Below are 23,862 nucleotides of genomic sequence, written 5' to 3'. Positions count from 1 at the left end.
AAACAAAATAAACAGGATACATATAATTTCTTGTAAGGAACCAGATCACATAGTTAAAAAGGCTGAAAATTCCCACCATTTGCCCTCTTCAAGCCTGAGACCCAGGAAAGCATAGTTTCAGTCTCAGTCCAAAGACCTGAGAACAGTGAGTACAGATAGTATAAGTCCCATTCTAAGGGAAGGAGATAACCAATGTCCTAGCTCAAAAGTCAGACAGAGAGAGTGAATTTTCCCTTCTTCTATCCAGGCCTCCAGTGGATTGGATGATGCCTATCTATTTTGTTTCAGTCAGTCTACAAATTCAAATGCTAATCTCATCCAGAAACACCCTCACAGATACACTCAGAAATAATGTTTAACCAAATATCTGGACACCCATGACCCAGTCAAGTTGACACATAAAATTCACTATCATAAGAGGTATATAAAGATCTATGCATTTTTTTGCATATAGATATCCAATATTTCCAGCACCATTTGTTAAAAACACTAACTTTGTCTTGCTTTTGGAGGTGTGTCTAGCAAGAAGTTGCTGCAGCCGAGGTCAAAGAGGTTGGTACCTGCATTTTCCTCCAGGATTTTGATGGATTCCTATCTCATATTTAGGTCTTTCATCCATTTTCAGTTTATTTTTCTGTATGGTATAGGAAAGTGCTGCATGTGGCTGTCCAATTTTCCCAACACCATTTGCTGAAGAGACTATCTTTTTTCCATTGGATATTCTTTCCTGCTTTGTTGAAGATTACTTGACCGTAGAGTTGAGGGTCCATTTCTGGGTTCTTTATTCTGTTCTATTGATCTATGTTAGTCTGCTTTGTGCTAGTACCATACTGACTTGATGATTATAGCTTTGTAATACAGCTTGAAGTCTGAAATTGTGATGCCTCTAGCTTTGGTTTTCTTTTTCAACATTTCTTTGGGTATTTGGGGTCTTTTCTTGTTCCACGTAAATTATAGGATTGTTTGTTCCAGCTCTGTGAAAATTTCTTGATAGGGATTGCACTGAATGTGTAGATTGCTTTGGGTAGCACAGACATTCCAAAAATATTTGTTCTTCCAATTCATGAGCATGGAACAGTTTTCCATTTCTTTGTGTCTTCCTCAATTTTTTTTTTCATGAGCATTCTATAGTTTTCTGAGTGCAGATCCTTTACCTCTTTGTTAGGTTTATTCCCATGTATCTTATGATTTTTGGTGCAATTTTCAATAGGGTCGATTCCTTAATTTCTCTTTTATTCCGCCTCATTGTTAGTGTATAGAAATGCAACTGACTTCTGTGATTTGATTTTATGTCCTGTGACTTTGCTGAATTCCTGTATCAGTTCTAGCAATTTTTTGATGGAGTCTTTTAGGTTTTCTACATAGAGTATCACATCGTCTGAAAAGAGTGAAAGTTTGCCTTCTCTGCCAATTTGGATGCCTTTTATTTCTTTTTGTCATCTGATTGCTGAGTCTAAGACTTCCAATAACATGTTGAACAACAGTGGTGGGAATGAACATCTTTGTCGTGTTCCTGACCTTAGGGGAAAAGCTCTCAGATTTTCCCCAATTGTTCCTTTTTCCAGCTTCTATAGGTGGAAGGTTAGGTTGTATATTTGAGTCTTTTCTTGCTTCTCAAGGAAGGCTTGTATTGCTATATATTTCCCTCTTAGAACCACCTTTGCTGCATCCTGAAGGTTCTGAACTGTCATGTTTTCACTTTCATTTGCTTCCATGTATTTTTTCTAATTCTAGTTCTCTTACTATTTCTACCACATCTGTAATTCCTTCCTCCACTGAAGTCTTGAACCCTTTAAAATCATACATTTAAGTTGGAATCAACTTCTAAACTCCTTTAATGTTCGTATTTTGACCTTTTCCCATGAATCACAAATGTTCTTCGTGGCATCTAGGATAGTGAATCATTTCCAGAAGGTTTTCAGTGTATTTTTCCCACATCCATCAGAGGAATCACTGTGTATGGCAACTGTAGCCTTTTGAAATGTATTTCTTAAATAATAAGAATCAAAATGGGTTTTTTGATCTATGGGCTGCAGAATGGATGTTGTATTAGAAAGCATAAAAACAACAATAATCTCATATACCTCCATCAAAACTCTTGGGTGACCAGGTGAATTGTCAATGAGCAGTAATATTTTCAAAGGGATCTTTCTTTCTGAGTAGTAGGTCTCAGCATGGTCAGTAAACCATGTTGTAAACTGATGTGCTGTCATCCAGGCTTTCTTGTTCCATTTAGAGGACACAGAGTAGATTTAGCGTAATTCTAAGGGTCCTTCGATTTTCAGAATGATCAATGAGCACTAGCTTCAACTTAAGTCACCAGCTGTATTAACCCCTAACAAGAAAGTCAGGCTATCCTTTGAAATTTTGAAGTTAGGTATTGACTTCCCTTCTCTAGCTATGAAATCCTAGATGGCATCTTTTCCCATATAATGCTGCTTCATCTACCCTGAAAATCTGTTGTCTTGTGTTTTTATTTTTAGATAACAATAAATTCATGTAAGTAATAATACAGAGAGATCCATGTTCCCTTTATTCAATATCCCCTAATGGTAAGGTCTTGCAGAACTATAGTTCAATAACACAAACAGGATATTGACATTGATACAGTCAAGTTATAGAAGATTTCCATCACACAAGAATCCCTAATGTTACACTATAAAGCTCTACAAAATTTGTTTACAAGTTTTTGTGTAAATATACCTTTTCATTTGTCTGAAATAAATGCACAGGGGTATAATTGATGAGTCATATGATAGGGGCATTTTAGTTAATAATTGCTGTTTTTGAGAAAGTGCTAAACTGTTTTCTAGAGTGGTTGAGCCATTTTACATTTTCACCAGGAGTATATGAATTATCTCATTTTTCCATATCTTCTCTAGCATTTGGTTTTGTCACTATATTAATTCTAGCCATTCTGATAGGTGTACAGTGATATCTCATTGTGGATTAATTTTAATTTCCATAAAATGGATAATAATATTGACATCTGTTTTTAAAAAAAAAATTTTAAGACTTTTTTTTTTTTTTTAGAGAGAGAGGAAAAGTCAGGGGGCAAAGGCAGAGAATCTCAAGCAGACTCTAAGCACGGAACCTGATATAGGGCTCTATTTCATGACCTTGAGATCATGACCTGAGCTAAACTGACTGAACCACTCAGGCACCCAATATTGGCATCTTTTAATATACTTATTTGCTATATGTTTACCTTCTTCAGTGAAATGTGTCTTTGTGTCTTTGCCCATTTTAATTAGATATTTTTACTATTGAATTTTGAGAGTTCTTTATATATTCTATCTAGCTACCTATCATCTAACTTCTCTCTCTCTCTCTATCTGATTTGAAAATTGTTTCTCTCATTCTGTAGCTTGTACTTTCATCCTCCCAATAATATCTTTTTCAGATCAATTGTCCTTAAATTTAAAATCCAATTTATCAATTTTTCCTTGTATATATAATGCTTTTGGTGGCAATTTTAAATTATCTTTGTCTAGCCCTAGATCCAAAATAATTTCTCTTAATTTTTCAAATATACTTCTGTATTCATTAATATGATCATATGATTTTTCTTCTTTACCTTATTAATATGGTATATTACACTGTTGATTTTCTATATTGAATCAGCCTTGTATCCCTGGAATAAACCCTGTTTGGTTATATAATTAATTTTATATATTATTGTATTGTTGAATACTATTTGCTATACTTTTTGTTAAGGATTTTTGCTTCTATATTCTTGAGAGAGACAATGGTTTGTAGCTCTCTTTCTTCCTCCCTTTTTTCTTTCTTTTTTTTCTTTTTTTGGTATTCTGTGTTCATATATGGATCCTAATCCTAAAAATCATCATGCAAAGTAGAAATAATTCTTAATTTTACAGATGGGCAGAGGCTCAGAGAAGCTAAGCTGCCCCAGGCCACAGGCGTCAGAGTAGTGGTTTAAATGTGGTCCTGCCTATTCTCTTTACCACCCAACGGGATGAAACTCCCAGCTCCATACCCCATCTTTTCTGACATTATGTGCCAGGGAGGTTGGGGCACTTCATTATAGCCAGGTGAGGGTTTCTACCTGGCATTGGTGAATTTGGAGCCACATTTTTTTTTTTTTAATTCCTGTGGTGTTTGGCTGGAGTAGAGCAGTTGTTGTCTAAAAGATTTTTGCTCTAGCTAGTATGCCCCTTTCCTGGTCCTTTGGATAGAGAGAATAGGATTTTGTTGTAGCTTTTTTGGTCTGCATCTGTCAGTGTTTCTGAGTTGTCAGTTTCTTCACCTCCAAATCTGGGATATAGGAGGCAAAAAACCAAAACAAACAAACAAACAAACAAACAAAACCTAGGGGACTCACATCTATGTCCTTTCTTGGGTTTCAAGTTGCCAAACGTGTTTTCCTTCTTCTCCCCAAGTTTCAAAATCTTATGTTTCTTTTATATATAAAGTCCAGGCTTTTCAGTTATACTTAGCAGAGGGAATAGGGAAGGGTACATTTAATTCATCTTCCCAGAGGCAGAAATCCTAGTATACATCTTTAATTTACTGCAACCTGTTTTCATTATATTCTACCACTATTTCATTATTTTCTACCACTTCATGTATATTCTAAGAACCCTAAGATAGGATATATACATTTCTCCATTCCTAACGTTTAAGCTATCATCAGACATCTTTTCTATATGTTATTCACCACACACTCATTATTTTAAACCTTAGAGTGTCTTTTGAAGAGAATTAAATAATAAGATTCTATATATGTACCTATGTAGTGTTCTTTGTCCCATATATAGATCCATATTTTCCTCTGCTATTGTTTTCTCCTGACAAAAGGACTTCCTTTGATATTTCTTTCAGGGCAGTTTTCCCTTGGTGCTGCTCTCTCGCTCTCTGCCACTCTGTCTGCGAACTCCAGCTGCCTTGGTCTCCCTGGACTCTCAGCTCTGGCTCCTCAAATCAAGCAGTCTTTAGGACTCTTCCTGGGTCCCTCCTGACTATGCCATGGTCTAAAAATTCTCTCAAGGTAGTAGTCAGAGAAAATCACTAGCCTCACTTCATTTGTTTCTTCCTCTTAGGAATCATTCTCCTTCATTTTCTGATATCCACTCTCTCGCCAACTGTCATTTCATACATTTTGCCCTTCTTTTGGTTGTTTCATGAGGGAGGGTAATTCTGATCCCTTCTATTATATCTTGGCCAGAAAAGGACATCCTATGTTTACTTTTAAACATACAACATGGGATTACTTGTTGTTTGTTTATAGACAAAAATTTTCATATAATAATTCTCCAAAATGCCCTGACACAGCTTCTAAGCACCCACAAAATTTTATTGAAAATTATAATCTCTTCTATTCTGTTTTATCTACTTTACAGTTATAATTCTAAATAATACATAAATTAAATTTTCAATGTAATTTTTAAAGACAGTCTGAAAGAACAGAGACTGAATAGATTTTTTTCCTATGTATATAAGATCGTGCCTCTTCTCAAATACATTATTAATTATTTTAGGTAAATCATAAAGTTTATAACTTTGCTAAATTGTGGTTTTCTCCATGTCTTAAGGATTTATTAAATTGAATACCATATATTATAACTATATGTTTCTTCATATCATGTGGAAACTTAAAAAATTGAATGATTCAGTGTTCTACCTGGGAAAGGCTGACAATTTATCTGTTATTTTGATTTTGAACTAATAGCAAGAGTTCTTTCTATCTTACTTATTCATAATGCAGAGAAAGAAGGTTCTCTCACTGCACAAAATCCAGTTGAAATGGAATCTTAACATAGCTTCATATCACTGATTCCCTAGATGTATAAGCAACTTTCACTAACTTATAAAGATGTAAGGAGGAAAAACAATGGTTCAATTAAGCTGATTGAACATAAATGTATAAGATCAAATTCTATTTAATAAAGAGCTAGAAAGAAGCAAAAGATCCATGATATTAACTAACATAAAGTTATAATACCCATTCTTATAAATATTCAGCCATTTAAAGGTTATTTATAGTTTCATTCTGTAACATCTATATATATTTATATACGTTTCTAATATATATTTGCATCAGGGTAAATCCTTAAAAGTGAAAAAAAGATATTATAAAAGCAACTTATAAATACAAGCAAAGTATATTCAAAATCACACTGCAGTGTCATGAATCTGACTCTGCATTCATCATTTTCAAATCCTTATAGAAAATAAAATCAAGGGGTGCCTGGGTGGCTCAGTTGGTTAAGCATCTGCCTTCAGCTCAGGTTGGGATTGAGCCCCACGTCTGGCTCCCTGCTCTTTGGGGAGCCTGCTTCTCCTTCTCCCTCTGCCTGCTGCTCCCCCTGCTTGTGCACTCTCTGTCTCTGTCTCTCTCTGTCTCTCTCTCTGTCAAATAAATAAATAAAATCTTTAAAAAAAAGACTTCAAATTCTTTGTCAACTTCTAAGTCTCTCAAATACACTTTTAATTTCTTCCTTTAGAATGTTGACAAAGCCATTATCCGCCCCCCACCCTGTTCCTGCCAATTTCATGATATCCCATCAACCTTTTGTCTATTTCACCAACTTGTATTAATTTTTTTCAGGTTTGAAAGCCTCACACTTTTATCCCTTCTTTTCTCTCCCAAGGGTGATAGACTCTTCAATATATGGAAGAGTGAAAGCTGCCTGCTTTGATATTCTGTTATATACTTTGAATTATACAGAGAGGAGAATTTTAGCTTCACTAAAGCTCCTACCTTCTTTTCTACTGTCAACTGCTTCCCTTAGTCTGGATTCAAATGCCCAATTTTAGAACAGTTTTAGATCAGGATCTATTGGAGGAAAGTAATAATAAACAGAAAATCACAATAATTACTTTCTTCTCATTTTTTCCAAACTACTAGATGATGGTCTTGAAGGCTTGTTGATCATTTTCTCCAGAGTGAAACCAAGAGAAGTGTCTCCACACAGCACAGAACAAAAGGCCAAGGAAGTTACTTCTTTGAAATTCTTCAGAGAAAATAATTTTTCGATCAGCACCCAGAATTCAACAGTTCTCTGACCTCAGCACCCAGAATTCAACAGTTCTCTGACCTCCCAGAGTGATAGTCACATGGGAAGGAGTAGAAGGCCTATTCAATGGCTTGTAGTTCAAAAGGCCATTACAAACCTCTCTAAAGAAACTTAAGGAATGTCGTTATTAGGCAACATTTAACTTGCCCTGTGTTTTCTCTGGATGCTGTAAAATAGATTTTTCTTAATCTCATCTGAATTGTACCTCTCTGTTAAAAATTTGGAGAGATAAAAATGTGCTTAGTATTTCAACCTTTATATGGAATATTGAACCTGCTTTCATTAAAATAGAGGCAAGCCTAAACAATGGTTCTTACTACTGTGCCGCATGTGTTAAAGTAAATGCATTAGCTCGAAATATTGAATTAGAGTACCTGTCTGCAGGCACAAATACAGAAAAAAAAAATAGATTTTCTTTCATTGTACAAGACATCTATGCTGTTTGCATTACTTACTGTATATAGAGGCATAGGTTTGATCTGGAATATATTTAGAGAGATAGCAGTAATCTTCTGTTTGTTTGTTTGTTTTTTAAGTCTAATAAATATGATTTAGTTGTAGTAGTTCAGTTTTGTGATCAGACCAGTATAGGTTCAAATCCTTACTCTATGATTAGTCATGTAGCCTCAGGCAATTATTCACATGTTACGCATATGTAAAGTGAATGATAATACTTCCCTTTCAGGGTTATGATGAAGAATACACATCATATTAACAGAGTATTTAATGCAGTATTAATTTAATTTAATTACTTATCTAAATTAAGTCCTCAATAAATATACGTAAGTGAAATGTGAAAACATACAAGCATATTCATGTGTTTACTTCTAAAAATATTTGCTGAGAAACTACTTACTTTATGCTGGATGCTCTAAGAAATGAGGATATGATGAAAACATGAAATAAAATACACATTGTCTTATCTAGACCTTACAGTCTAGTTGAGGAGATAAGTGTTAGATAATCACTGAGAGAGAGAGAGAGAGCTTGAGCACTGAGAGAATATAGCATTGTCCTAACCTAATGGGTAGGTCACATGAGGTCAGCCCACATAGGAGGAACTGAGATTAGAAGGATACATAGGAATTTTTTTCCCCATATATATTCCCTTTATTCCCTGCCCTAAGTTTCCCTATAGTTAATATCTTGCACTGGTATAGTACATTTGTTACAATTGATGAGCTGATATTGATCGTTATTATTAGCTAAAGTCTATAGTGTACATTAGGTTTACTTTTTGTATGGTACAGTTCTTTGTATATGTTTTGCCAAATGCATAATGTTACCATTAGGTATCCCAGAATAGTGTCACTGCTCTAAAAATTCTCTGTGCTCTACCTACTCATCCCCACCCCAAACCCCCAGCAACCACTGATCCTTTTACTGTTTCCATGCATCTTCCAGAATGTCATGGACCTGGAATCCTACCATATGTTGCTTTTTAAGAGTGGATTCTTTCACTTAGTGATGTGCCTTTAAGGTTCCTCCATGTCCTCTGAACTGGGTCTTTCACAGATCAGAAGGTTTTTCTTTTTTTCTTAATAAAGTTCCTCTTACCAATTTTTTCCTTCATGAATTATGTTTTTGAGGCCTTAAAACTCCGATACATAGGAATTCTTAGAGCAAAGAGGGCTGGGGAATATTGGAAATCACAACTCTAGCCAAGAGAGACTGAGCAGGGAACAAGATTAGTGATTTTAGAGAATAGGCTGGACACAGACAGTGAGTGGGAAAGTGGTATCAGTTGAGTTAGTGAGATGGACAAGAGGCAGATTATATAGGACTTGGTGGCCATTTACAAGATTTTTTGTTTTGTCCAAAGAGTTGTGGGAAGCTGTCGGAAAGTTTTAAATGGAGAGTACGGATCTTATTATTTTTTTCTTTCTCCAAGTTTATTTAAATTCTAGTTACTTAACATACAGTGTAGTATTAGTTTTAGGTGTAGAATTTCGTGATTCATCACTTCCATTCAACACCCAGTGTTCATCACAAGTGCACTCCTTAATACCTATCACCTACTTAATCCATCCCCCTGCCCACCTCCCCTCCAGCAACCCTCAGTGTGTTCTCTATAGTTCAGAGTCTATTTTTTGGTTTATCTCTCTTTTTCTCCCCCCTATGTTCACCTGTTTTGCTTCTTAAATTACACATAAGAGTGAAATCATATGGTATTTCTCTTTCTCTGACTTACTTATTTCACTTAGCGTTATAATACACTCTAGCTCCATCCACATTGTAGCAAATGGCACGATTTCATTCTTTTTTATGGCTGAATAATGCTGCAGTGGACATAGGCATGCAGATATCTCTTTGAGATCTTGATTTAATTTTATTTGCATATATTCCTAAAAATGGGATTGCTAGATCATATGGCAGTTCTCTTTTTAATCTTTTGAGGAACATATATATCGTTTTCTCTAGTAGCCGCTCCAATTTACATTCCCACAAACAGTATACAAGGGTTTCCTTTTCTCCGCACCCTCACACTTGTTATAGCTTGTTGTATTCTAATATGTGTGAGGTGTGGTTTCAATCTGCATTTCTTGATGATTAGTGATGTTAAACACCTGTTTTCATGTACTTGTTAGCCATAAGCATGTCTTTTTTTTTTTTTTTTTTGCAGAAAGTCTCTTCAATTCCTCTGTACATGTTTAAATAGGAAAGTTTGCAGCTTTTTGTTGAGTTATATGAGTTTCTTATATAATTTGTGCACTAATGCCTTATCAGATATATGATTTGCAAATATTTTCTCCCATTTTTTAAGGTTGCCTTTTTATATTACTGATTTTTCCTTTGCCGTGAAGAAACTTTTTAGTCTGATGTAATTCCACTTGTTTATTTTTGCTCTTTTTGCTTCTGCTTTTGATGTTCGATTCATAAAATCATTGCCACGACCAACATTAAGGAGCTTATTACTTCCTATGTTTTCTTCTAGGAGTATTATGATTTTAGGTCTTATGTTTAAGTCCTTAATCCATTTTCAGTTAATTTTTGTAAGCAGTGTAAGATAGGAGTCCTATTTCATTCTTTTGCATGTGAATATTCAGTTCTCCCAACATCATTTATTGAAGAGACAATTCTTTCCATCATTGAATACTGTTGGCTCCCTTATCAAACATTAGTTGACTGTATATGTGTGGGTTTATTTCTGGGCTCTTGATTCTGCTCCATTAGTCTGTATCTGTTTTTGTACCCAGGCACACTGTTTCAATTACTATAGCTTTGTAATATCATTTAAATCAGAAGGCGTGATGCCTCGGCCTTTGTTCTTTCGAAGATGACTTCAGATGTTCGGGATCTTTTATAGTTCCATAAGAATTTTAGGATTATTTTTTTCTATTTCTGTGAAAAATGTCATTGGAATTTTGATAGAGAGTGCATTGCATTTATATATGACTTTGGATAGTATGGGCATTTTAATAATATTAACTCTTCCAATCCATGAATTTGTGGGTTATCTTTCCATTTATTTGTGTTTTCAATTTCTTTGATCAGTGTCTTGTAGCTTTTGATGTACAGATCTTTTAATTCCTTGGTCAATTTTATCCCTAAGTATTCCTAAGCTGTGGCTTTTTCATACACAGTCTTATGTTGAGATATGTTTATTCTATTTCTTCTTATAACTAGCTTGTTGAGAGTTTTTTTCATGAAAGGATGTTAAATTTTGTCAAATGCTTTTTCTTCATCTATTGAGATGATCATAATTTTTGCCTTTCATTCTATTAATATAGCATAATATTAATATATTAATATCCTTGCATACCAGGGATAAATCCTGCTTGATCATCGTGAGTGATTCTTTTAATGTGCTATTAAGTTCAGTTTGCTAATATTTGGTTGCAAATTTCTGCATCAATATTCATCAGGGATATCAGTTTGTAAGTTTCTTTTCTTATAGTGTCTTTATCTGGCTTTAATATCCAGACAATGCTGGCCTTGTAAAATGAATTTGGAAGTGTTCCTTTCTCCTCAATTTTTTAAAAGAGTTTAAGAAAGATTAGCATTAATTCTCTTTAAATATACTTTGTAAAATTCGCCAATAACACCATGTGGTCCTGGGCTTTTCTATGGTGGGAGGTTTTTGATGACTGATTCAATTTCTGTACTTGTTTATTGAGATCAGCTGTTTTGTTTCATGATTTAAACTTGTTAAGTTGTATGTTTCTAGTAATTTATCCATTTTTTCTAGGTTGTCTGATTTGTTGCCATATAATTGTTCATTGTAATCTTTTAAGGATCCTTTGTATTTCTGTGGTGTCAGTTGTAATGTCTCCTCTTTCATTTATATTATCTGAGTCCTCTTTTTACCTTGGTAAATGTAGCTGAAGGTTTGCCAATTTTGCTTCTCTTTTCAAAAAGCCACTATTCATTTTATTAATACTTTTATTGTTTTTCTATTCTCTATTTCACTTATTTCTGTTCTGATCCTTGTTATATCCTTCCTTCTGCTAACTTTGGACTTCATTTAGTCTTGGATTTCCAATTCTTGAGGCATAAAGTTAGGTTTTTTATTTGTGATCTTTCTTTTCTCTATTTTTTAAAATGTAGACATTTATTGCTATAACTTCTCTCTTAGCACTTGTTTTGCACCACATTAGTTTGGTATGGCATGTTTCCATTTTTGTTTGTTTCAAGATAATTTTGATTTCTCTTTCGATTTCATTTTGGACCAATTTGTTGTTATGTTGTGTGTTGTTTAACTTCTAAATATATGTGGATTTTCCAGTTTTCCTCCTGTTATTGATTTCTTGTTTCGTACCTTTATTGTCAGAAAAGATAAGTGGTGTGACTTCAATCTTTTAAAATTTGCTAAAACTTGCTCTGTGACCTAAAATATAATATATTCTGGGGAATGTTCCACATGTGCTTGGGAGAATATATATTCTGCTGCAGTTGGATGAAATAGTCTTTATATGTCTGTTAGGTCTATTAGGTCTAAAGTGTAGTTCAAGGTCAATGTTTCCTTACTGAGTTTCTGTATGGATGATTTATCCATTGTTGGAAGTGGGGTATTAAATTCCCCTACCATGATTGTATTGTTGATTGCCCCCTTCAGATCTGTTCAGATGCTCTGTTGTTGGTTGCATATATATTTACAATTGTTATATCCTCTTGGTGAATTAGTTACCCTATCATTATATATGACCATCATTGTCTCTTGTTACACTTTTTTCTTGTTACATTTTTTAAATTAAACTCTATTTTGTCTGATATAAGTATAGCTACTTGGGTCCTTTTGGTTTCCATTTATGCTCTCTTCTTTTGGCTAAAATAATTTGAGTGGGGCTTCTGTAATTAAAAGAACACTGGATTAATTTATTATGCTACTGTAACAAATAACCAAAACTCAGTCACTTAACACAAGACAAATTTAGTCTCTCAGAGTTCTGGAGGTCAGAAGTCCAAAATGTGTCTTAGTGGACTAAAATTAAGGTGTTAGCAGGGCTGATTCTTTCTGGAGGCTTCAGGGAATCATTTGTTCCTTGTCTCTTTCAACTTCTAGAGACCACCTTGGCATTCCTTGGCTTGTAGTGATATCATTCCAACCTCTGTTTTCACGATCACTTCACCTTCTCCTTTAGTCAAATTTCCCTCTTCCTCCCTCTTATAAGGACACATATGATTACATTTAGGGCCCACCCAGATAATTCAAATTAACCCTTCCCCTATTAAGATTCATAACTGGATCACATCTGCAAAGTCCCTTTTGTCATGCAAAGTAACATTCAGAGATTTGGGGGATTAGGATGTGGACATGCTTGCGAGAAGGGTCATTATAAAACTGTATTGTGGTAACCTCTATAAGTAGGGAATGTTATATATAGTGTATGTATATGTATGGAATGACAGTATAGTCTTTGTAACACGTTAGAATGAGTTAAAACTAGAAATAAGGGGAGACAGAAGTGGGGGAGTAATTTGTAAGACATACCCACTCACCATATTAAATAGGTTGAATCGACATGACCCACTTATTTAGTCTTAAGTGTTCTAGTTACTATATGTCTGACTTGAAGGGACCTGGTAAGGAAATTCTAATAGGAGAAGATGACAGGCAGCAGTGACAACAGTGACAAAATATTAGAAAGTCCTTGAATATTCTTACAATACTGAGCATGTTATAAAGTACCTCTCAGAAGGCACATTAACTGTAAAAGAGTAAAATAAATATCTAAGTATTTTGTTGAAATTCTAAAATACATAAAATTTAATAGTACAATATATTGTACTATAATTTCTCAATTAATTTGTAAACTAACATTAAATATTCCCTTATTTTATGGAGTATGTTATGTTAGTAAAAAGAAAAATAGAACACTATTTATAGGATGCTTTTTTAAGTTCATTCTTTCTTTGTCTCCCAAAACTACTATTAAATATATAATTTTAAGTTATTCAACTGTGAATTTTCCTACCATACATTCTTTTTGAGGAAATAGACCCTCACAAGAAAAAATGAATTACCAGGACAATATGTTTTTAAATACATTTCTGAGGATAGAATAATAGGGAGAATAATGGGGGATGTGATTTAGTAGTTTCTCAAATGATTTCCCCCAGACACCTGCCATGGAATGATCTGCTATGTATTAAAAATGCAGAATCCTGGGCTTCAAATCACTGTTTGTATTCATTTTCTAGGGCTGGTGTAACAAAAAGCCACAAAATGAGTGGCTTAAAATAACAGAATTATTCTCTCATAGCGTTGGATTTCAAAATCAAAGTGTTGGCAAGCTACTTCTTTCTCGGAAGCTCAGAGGGAGAATCTGCTCTCTGCCTCTTTCCTAGCTTCTGTTGCCAATAATCCTTAGTGTTCCTTGGCTTACAGCTGCATAACTCCAGCCTCTGCCTCTGTCATCACTTGGATATCTTCCCTCCATGTGTGTGTACATGTCTTCAAATGGTGTTTTCCTATCTGTGTCCCTACATTTCCTCTCCTCTTCTTATAAGGACTCCAGTCATATTGGATTAAGGACCCACTCTACTCCTGTATAATCTTATTTTAATTTACATCTTAATTATTTACAAAGACCCTGTCTCCAAATAAGGCCATGTTCACAGGCACTCAACATTAGGACTTTAATACATCTTTTGGTAAGATACAATAAGTCCCAACACTATCTAAGCAATATCTCTAGAAACTAAAGTCCAGACTTCTGGATTTTTAATAATTAAAGCTGTTGCTTTAAAATTTCTCATCTATTGATCAGGGTAAAATGTTGCCATTTGTAATAAAAAAAAAAAAAGCCTGCAGTAATCCTGTTTTGGTAGTTGAAAGGCCCTCCATTCTTTCAGAATTTCCAGATTACAAAAGAGAAGGAGTGTCATTTCTGATATTATAACTGCTTATTACCCTTTTAATAAGAACACAGAGAATATTTTATAGCCTTGTTAGTAATTAGATTTTGTGCTATTTCAAATATAATAAGAAACTCTTCTTTGCGTTTTTTACAAAAAAGAATGTATTAATATTTCTTTAGTAACTTAAAGAAGAAAATCTTATAAGTACAATTATAATTTTCTATCTTCTGATTACTTAGAAGAACAATGACATCACTATATCCTAAGCTACACACTGTCAATTTTGTACTAAGCTGTGTTTTACTGAAAAGTGTGGCAAGGTTCATTAATTTTCCAGTGAAGATTGGCTTCGAGGCCCAATGGACGATTCTTTTTTGGGAATTGCACATTTACCCAAGATAGTATGGGCTGGGCTTAGAATGCATAAATTAAAGGCAAAAATAAGGGACCGAGAGAAAGTATCTGCAATCTTAGCAATATTTTCTTAAAATAAGTTAAACTTTACAATCAAAATTCATTTTTCTGTAATATAGGACTATTAGAGTTGATAATGATAATACTAATTGAATTGTAATTTTATAGAAAATCAATACTACTTATGATGCTATAAAAACCAAAATGCTGGGGCGCCTGGGTGACTCAGTCATTAAGCATCTGCCTTCGGCTCAGGTCATGATCCCAGGGTCCTGGGATCGAGCCCCACATTGGGCTCCCTCCTCAACAGGAAGCCTGCTTCTCCCTCTCCCACTCCCCCTGCTTGTGTTCCCTCTCTCGCTGTGTCTCTCTCTGTCAAATAAATAATAATAAAATCTTAAAAAACAAAAACTAAACTGCTTACTATTTTGTAGTTATTTTCACTGTCACCATAGTAAAACAAAAGAATATGTTAAGCAAAACACTGTATTATTCTCCATTGGTGTTAAATACCCTTTATTCCTTACTCATTAATTCTTTGTTCTGATTAAATTCTGGACATTCAGTGACTCATCATAAACTTAGAGCATGTTATCATTCAGAGGATTCAGTTATTGGCAATTAACTGGAGTTTCACTATTCTCTTTTTCTAGACTCATGTCCAAAGAGGAGGATTTTTCAACTATCACTTTTCAGAACATCAAAATCATAGATAAATGTAGAAATTTATATTCCTTTTATATTCTTTGTACAAAAAATGAATTCCTCCGCACCAAATATTTGTCTCCTGAAACACTAACCTAAAATTAATATTTTGTAGGTATTTTTGTAAACCATAGTCTGCTACTTATAAAGCCAATTTTAAAATGTTTTAATTAGAAGAGTAAAAAAAAAAAAAAAGAAGAGGAAGTTAGAGGAGTCTCAAGCATAGATTTTTTTATCCATTTAAAATCTCACCAGATCATTTTTAAATTCCTCAACATCTAGGCTCCTAGTAATAACCCCTCTTATTTCTTCCATATCTACCTGTGGTTTATCTGCTATTTACACACTTACAATTCACCACCTTGATAATGTGAATTTTTCTTCTGCCTTAAGATAAAGGCCCTTGTTATTTCTCTTTCCTTTTCTTTTCCCCAAGAAGGAATGTTTCATTAAGTAAAAGTTAAATATTGTATCTTTACACCACATAATGTGTCTATAGTATACATATACTATATAATCTATTTTTAATAGGACAGAATACAATTGTATAATAATAGCTAGCACAAAGATAGCACTTGCTTTGAGCCAGACATTCAGTGAAGACAATACTATTATTAACCACATATCCAAATGATAAAATTAAGTTTCAGAAATGTTAAATAGCTTACCAAAGGCCAAACATCTAGTAAATCATTTTCTTGGGATTAAAACCCAGGTCATTTGGTTCTAGAGTGGGCTTCTCTGCTTTATGCTGCATTTGGGTATGTTTCAGTTTATCACCAGGTTTTCTTAAAAAATCAATCACTTTCTCTTTATTTGGGGGGTAATCAAGGTGAAATCAAGAGCATAGATTTTGAAATTAGACATTGGATTCAAATCCTGAATATGATTTTTAATAGCTTCAAAGAGTGGGGATATTATTCAACTTCCTGAACATCTGTATATTCATCTGCAAAATAGAGATAATTATACTTTATAAGGTAGTAGCAAAGATGAAATTAAACTATATAGATCAAGAGATAGAACCTGGCACTCTTTTGCCATTTAGCTGAAATATTGCAGATACCTAAGATCAGTGAGGAGAGATGAATTATTCAATAAATTATGTTTGATCAATGTCCTAATCAATTAAAGATTTAAAAAATCATGCTATACCCAAACTACTAGATGGATTAAAAATGTCAATAGAGTTTTTAAAATACTAGAAGTAAAAGACTAAGACAATGCCAAGATCATAAACATAAAAAGGAAAAGAACAATCCATCCACTTAACTAGATAAAAACATACAATGTTTGTTTATCAAAAGGCACATTTTCTTAAATTACCTATGAGAGGGAAAGTTATACATAACACATTCAAGAGGTAAAAATTTAATGTATTTAATTTGTGATGAGGTCTTTCAAATCCAAAAGGAAAAGACCAACTCCCAATTGAAAATAAAGAAAGCTCATGACTGACTAATTTACAAGAGAAGAAATTAAAATGCTCATCAACATATAAAAAGAGGCTCAATGTCAGCTAAAAAAATGTGAATGTAAAAGACCTCTTTTTCATATTTCAGATCACCGAATTTTAAAACCATAGATAATATCCAGTGTTGTAAAGAGCAGTGGAAAATATTCTTTATCAAGCATTGTTTAGGACAAGTGTAAACTGACCTAGCATTTTTGAAAGGTGATGTAGAAAAATATACCAAAATTTATTATATGCAACCTTGTTTACACAGAAATTCCACTTCTAAGTATTTAGCCTAAGGAAATAATTGCACATCGTAAAATGCTTTCTGAAATAAGATTCATATTATGGCAATCTAATAATATGAAAACTAGAAAACAAATTAAATTATCATTAATATGGCACTTGTTCAATAAATATTTTTATATGTATCTTTTTAAAACAATAAAGTAGAATTCTTCCATGATGCTCATAATATATTAAGTAGAGACACAGACGGCTGAACAGTATTTAAATATATATGTTATGATACCATTTATATATGAAGAAATATGCTTCATTATCTATATATCCATAAGCAAAAATTACATTTTTTTACATGTGTCTATTGTTATAATTTCTAACAATGATAATTAGAAAAATAAACGTATTTCCATTTTGAAAAGTTGATTATGAATTTAGTTTCTCTCTTGTTTGTGTTGGGTTTAAGTGTAGATGTACAAATATTTTTAAGATAAAGGTGTATGAGTTCAAATGTAACTCAGATTCTGAGGGGTTAGTGTGATATTTATCTGTTTACCGTTTATGTTTCAGTGTTAAAAATTTATGTTGAAATATTTTAAGAAATTTCAAATACTTTCATTAACCTACTCTAAAACTCCTTCCAGGGCATGTGGGTGGCTCAGTCAGTTAAGCAGCTGACTCTTGATTTGGGCTCAGGTCATGTTTTGAGGGTCCTGGGATGGAGCCCTGCATCTGGCTCTGTGCTCAGCATTGAGTCGGCTTGAGATTCTCTCTCTCCCTCTCCGCTCCCTCCCTCTCTGTCTCTAAAATAGATAAATAAATAAATAAATAAATAAATAAATAAATAAATCTTTTTTAAAAAAATAAAAACAATGAAAGTCCTTCCAACCAGCACTGTCATTTTGCTCATGCTATAACCATACAAATGAAGTGGCAGAAAATGTTCTAGCTTTTCAATATCCTAGAGTTTCTCTCAAACTCTTCAAATTATAAAGTCTGCTTTGAGATTTTTGACTTAAATGCGTACAGTTGCTCAAACCACTTTCACACTCTACAGAGGAGGTGAAGTTTTTCTTTTATTGTCGTTACTGTTTAAATCATGCTGAACTCCAAAAACAGGGTTAAAAATCAAGGCTGCCTTCTCGTTTAAGTTACAGAGCCAATGCTCAGATTTAGATCTGAGTATTTTATGGTGACATCATGTGTATGCATGGATGTGTGTGTATGTATATGCATGTATTCTAGTACTGTATACATGTGTGCATGTTATGCATGAATATTCATACATGCATGTATGCTCTATGTTTGTGTCTGTGTGTGTTTTGTGGTGAATACGTGTGTGTGCTTGTATATATCTTGTATGTGCAAAGCATATTAAGAGAGGATATCTAAAAGATGCAATATATACAGTGCTTTTAAAATGAAGCAAATATTCAAGTTTTATCATTTGCAGATAGTATACAGATGATAAACAGGCTTTAATCACATGTGGATAACCATTGTAAGGTTCAATGTAAACAGCAGCAGCATAGCCTCTGAAGTCAAGTTTATAAAGTAATTACATTTCTGAAAATGCAGGATCCAATATACTGTTAGACTGAAATTCAAATTTTGATCAATGGATTTCATGCAAAAATTGTTTTAAGATGTTACAAATTTAAAAACATGATAGTGCTTAGTTTTATATTAAAGCACCATAAAACTGTGTTTCTCCTGCTTCATTTCTTCCTCAAACTGAAAAGCCAACTCTAAGTGCACAGAACAAGAAAATACGTTCATGGTCTGAAAAAGGGTTAAACTCAGTCTAACAGGTATAACACTGAAAACTGAAAAAACGTGTTAGATTTTTAGTTTATTGTTATTATTTACATTTTTGGTTGCATGAAAAGTTTAGAAGTCTTAAGTATGGAATAGTTACATACTTTTTTCCTATCTTGCTTTTTTTTTACGTTTAATTTCTTTCTGCATTTTCTTCTTCCCATTTGCTTTTTTATTCAGTTTACAAAAGATAAAAGACATAAATAAGGGTTTGTAAAATGATTAAATGGGTTAAAGAGGAATGTGTTTCTCTGATTATTTTTTTTCTTTATGTTTCTTATTTCAGAGTTAAATCTTATCTTTGAAAGGTAGGAATACTACTGTTTTATTTTTGTTTTGTTTTATTTTGTTTTTTGAAGGAAGTAGGAGAAAAGGAACATATAACCCTGACTTAGGGAAATAGTTATAAATTCGTGTTGAAGAAGATTCTATTTTACTTCCGTGAATAATCTATTTTGTCTGCTTTGTACAAACATACATATAGTAATGTGGGGTAAGAAGCTTAAGTATTAGAAAAAAAGAAAAGCAAGCTTTCTGTCAGAAATCTGAAAGGTATAAAACCATGGAAACAATCTAGGCTAAATAAAAGGATAAATATTATTTAATAACATGTGTACTTTGATATATAATAAGATTTTATATTTCTTGATTTCATGTGAAACAGAAGAATGAGTTCACCCAAACAAACAAACAAACAAACTCATGTTGCAATAGATCTTTTTTCTGGAAAATATTTTTAAAGGTCCAAAACAGCTAAAATGTGATTTCCTCACAAATTATGTTATATTTTATGAATACTGCCAGCCTGAGCTGCCTTAAACACTTTCTGGAAAAAGGTGGGGTACTTATAAATAAATTAATTCACTATTTAACTCATAAACTTAAATTGCATAGGCCTCCTAACAGTTCATATTTTTTAAAAAAGGCACTTTGCTATTCACTCACACACATACAAAATGAACTCAATCGTTATGGATATATGCCTTTGTGACTATTCCCATGGTGAGAACAAACAAGTGAGAAGACATCCCAAGAGCAAACTGTTTCTTAGGGCTTGATTTTTAAAAGGACCCACTCATTATGACCAAAACAAGTATATGTATTTGTAACAGATAATTTAAATTCTGAGTCTTTTTACTTTTTTTTTTTACTTGATATTTATAAGTAAGTTGGACACATATGCTGAGCAGTGGCACTTGTAGACGCAGAAGAAAACAGTACTTAATAGAAACACACAGAAGAGTTACGTATTAATCATTGAAATATCAAAGTATAAGATAGGAAGAACATAGTTATGTACCCATGAAAACATCATTTGCTTCTCAGTAACAAAGAAATGATGGAGTGAATCGGTAAGTGTCAAAATAAATGAGAGAAGAAACCATGAAGTGCCTACAGAAATGCATTTATGAAATGAACTTTCTTCTTGAACAGCAAACTTCTTGAACAGCATTTTTTTACACATTTCAGAACACATCTGCATTTTTTCCACCACCTCCCAAAAGACTCTCCATTATCCTATGTTATTCACTGAAACCAAAAAGCAAACAGAAAATTCAATAGGGTGAATTGCCACAAACTGACTGTGTCCAAGGAATACACCCAGGATGCTTATTACATATTTAGATTCTCAGGTCCCATTTACATCTATTGAATCTAGTCTCTATAGGAAGTTTCTTGCAACTAGGCAAGATCTGCAGGCACACAGTATGTTATAAAAACATGCAATAAATTATAAAAAGTCACCCATGCTGATTAACTATCCCCCTTCTTAAGAGTTGAGAAAAATAGGGAACAATTCTGACTCAGTTATTTTTAACTGTTTGGTCCAATGTAGAATGGGAGAAAATATTCAAAGTTTCTGTTTGAAAGTCCAAATAATGTACTTACTACAGTTTTCAGCTTTCCTATTGTCCCGGATCACTATTCTTTGGTTGATAGTGCTGAAGAGTGTTGTCCAATTAATGGTATGATAATAACATAGGTTGCTGTTGTCAGTAATATAGATGTTTCCTGCACTGATTTCCTTCAGAGACTGGAATTGTAGAGAAGTGATGCCCTGTTGCTTAAGGATAAGCAAGGAGAGGCCACTAAAGAGAAGGAAGGGGGGAAATGGAACAATATTTAATATATATATATATAATAAATATTTTTGGCATACATTCTTTAAGTAAAATAAGGATGTCACATCTTACCCCAGAAAGAATGCTAATAGAGCATAAAAAAAGAGACTGAGTCACTAAATTGTGATCTGAATATTATTTCTCTATAAGCTGTATAAACTGAGTTTTAAAAGGAATCATTTGAGCCCCTAAAAGAAAATGTTCACTTTTTAGAAGTATAAATATTAATGATATGTCCATTTCTGTCTACATATTTACCACTGACATATCTGGCTCACTATTTTTCCCACTATCCCCCAAGTCTCAAGTTCTTCAAGGATGAAATTCAGTTTTAAAACTAATTAGGGGACTCTGGCTGGCTCAGTTGCAGAAGCATTAGGCTCTTGATCCCGGGGTCATGAATATGAGCCCCATGTTGAGGGTAAAGATTACTTAAATAAGTAAAACTTAAGAAAAACTAAATAATTAATAAATATTTATGGAATGATTATTCATCTACCTAAAGTAAGACATTAGTTCTACTCTATTTAATAAATCTAGACATGCTTTCAGAGGGTAAATATTGCAGAGAATGACTATAGATATTTAGCTTTAATTTAAACTTCAGAAACCAAAGTGTGATTGTAATAGTTGAAGAATGTATAAGTAAAGATAGGAGACATTAAAAATTAAAGAGAAGAATGAAATTAAGCTAAAAGTTAAAAAAAAATAATACTCAGAAGGCTTGAACAACTGGGGAAAGCATCCCTAAAAGTTAAATAACAACTATACTGTGGAAAGAAATTATCATTTCAAGGAAATTGTTTTATTTTAACATAGTCTACATTTTGTAATTAAATTCCTTTTCTATTCTCTAAAGAATCATCTGTTTCCCACATTTCAATCAACTAATGAACAATATTTTACATTTTGGAGATCAAAGCTGTCCCCTTTTATTTATAAATCTAAATATACTTTGCTGACAATACTCAGGATTTTTTCCATGTGTTGTGTGTGTGTATATAAATAAATATACAGAGATATATATACACACACATACCTACCTATATACTTACATGCATATATATACATGCATACATATGTATATATAAAACTCAGTACATGTGTATTCAACTGAGATGTAATTCATTCTCTGAAATCTGTGTTCCCATCATAACCATCTTGAGTTGTTTATTAAAATGTGAACATAATTATGCTTGACAGATTTTTAACATTTGATTCAATGGATAGTAAAATTTGGTTGCATGTAGCACTTGGATAGACAGTATCTCTCCACTATGCCTTTTTATTAAGAACTTTTCCCCTTCACAGTTTAAAATCTTACAGATATACCTGTTTTAATGCAAAATTCAGTGGACTTTCTGTGAAATATTATTATGCAATATTTGGTGACAGTATTGATTTAAGGCATCTTTCAGATTTAAGTAGAAAAAATGAAATCTAAATCCCTTTTTGTAAATCAACTTTTAACTGTTCATAAATAAGAATCTCATACAGATGAAATCTAAAATAAAATAAAGCAGTGGCTTACTAAATATTAATTCACACATTTTTATTATGTGAATTAAAATATTGATATTAGACCTTTAGAACAGTGTGCTTTGGAGCCCTGCTTTTTCTGACCGCTATTAGCCAGCATTGCACATAGAGGAGTGGGCCAAGTCCTGACATATTAGCCCCATGATCCGTGGTTCAAATGATGGCACCAGAAACAAGAACCTTCTGCTAAATTAGCATTTGTATCCCACACACCTAAGCCATTATCTAGTCATCCCATGTTAGTTTTTAGTTATGATAACATATGTTCAAAAACAAAGGTTTGATTTTATGCACTCCCTACCTGCAAAAGTGAGAAGCAGTTGAAGAATCAAACTGTTTATTCTGTATACTTTACTTATTTATTTATTTTGTATCCTGCATACAACCAGGGGTATTTTTCATTGGGCTTACCTTTGGAATTAAAAATGGAAACCCAATATTTCTAGAATCAGTGAGGCTGAAACTTTGACATATGTACACATGACATTAGTCTTGAAATCTGGAAGCCCTGCATCTCTGAACATATACACCTACCTATAGAGGACTCTTCCACCGATGGTCACTAGGTTAGAGAAAACACTGAAGTCAGTCATGTTTGGGGGCCATGACTGTATGTTCAAGAAACCTAAAAAAGACAAGGGCAATAAAAACACCTCAGAATATCATTACCTTAGTAACTGTGTTTAATACTGAGTATCCTTGAAATGTGATGAAAATTCTTGAAAGATATGAGGTAAAAGAAAGAAAGAAAGAAAGAAAGAAAGAAAGAAAGAAAGAAAGAAAGAAAAAGACAGAAAGACACTGAATACTCCTATTTTAAGTCATTCTATTCTATCTCATAGTTCTTCTTCCAAGACTGAGTGTCTTACCCAATGTTCCTGGGCCACAATACTCAGTAGATAATGAATACCAAACTAATAAACACCAAAAATCTAGGTTTCTCAGACACACAGAATCATAGAACTATATATGTAAAAGGAATTAAATGATCCTTAATTTGATTCATTCTTCTAAAATCAAAACTACTTAGTCTAATTACATAAAGGGAAAAATATAGTTTTAATTTCTCTGGAAATTCTTTACTACTATATCTCTACACTTATGACATCATTTGCCTGCGTTGCAGCCTAATGCATTCTGTATATACCTAATCTTTCTCATCTGATTTTTCATTCTTTGATAGCAAATCCATATCCAATTCATGTCTATGAGTCCCCTATCAGCT

At 33.2% G+C, this 23,862-nt stretch overlaps 1 protein-coding gene across 1 annotated transcript in view; it reads right to left on the bottom strand.

The window, feature by feature from the left end:
- The window catches only part of ERBB4 (erb-b2 receptor tyrosine kinase 4), a 666,536-nt gene that overhangs the window by 255,517 nt on the left and 387,157 nt on the right, over positions 1-23,862 (bottom strand). Inside the window, exons 11-12 of the mRNA XM_008687562.2 lie at positions 23,172-23,262; positions 20,866-21,065 (exon numbers count right to left, since the gene is read on the bottom strand). Coding sequence (XP_008685784.2) covers positions 20,866-21,065; positions 23,172-23,262 — 291 coding nt within the window. The remainder of the gene's footprint in view (positions 1-20,865; positions 21,066-23,171; positions 23,263-23,862) is intronic.

Source organism: Ursus maritimus, unplaced genomic scaffold, assembly GCF_017311325.1.
Source record: "Ursus maritimus isolate PB19 unplaced genomic scaffold, ASM1731132v1 scaffold_1, whole genome shotgun sequence".
Taxonomy (NCBI): domain Eukaryota; kingdom Metazoa; phylum Chordata; class Mammalia; order Carnivora; family Ursidae; genus Ursus; species Ursus maritimus.
The sequence above is the reverse complement of the archived record's forward strand: the minus strand, read 5'-3'. Positions and strand labels throughout refer to the sequence as shown.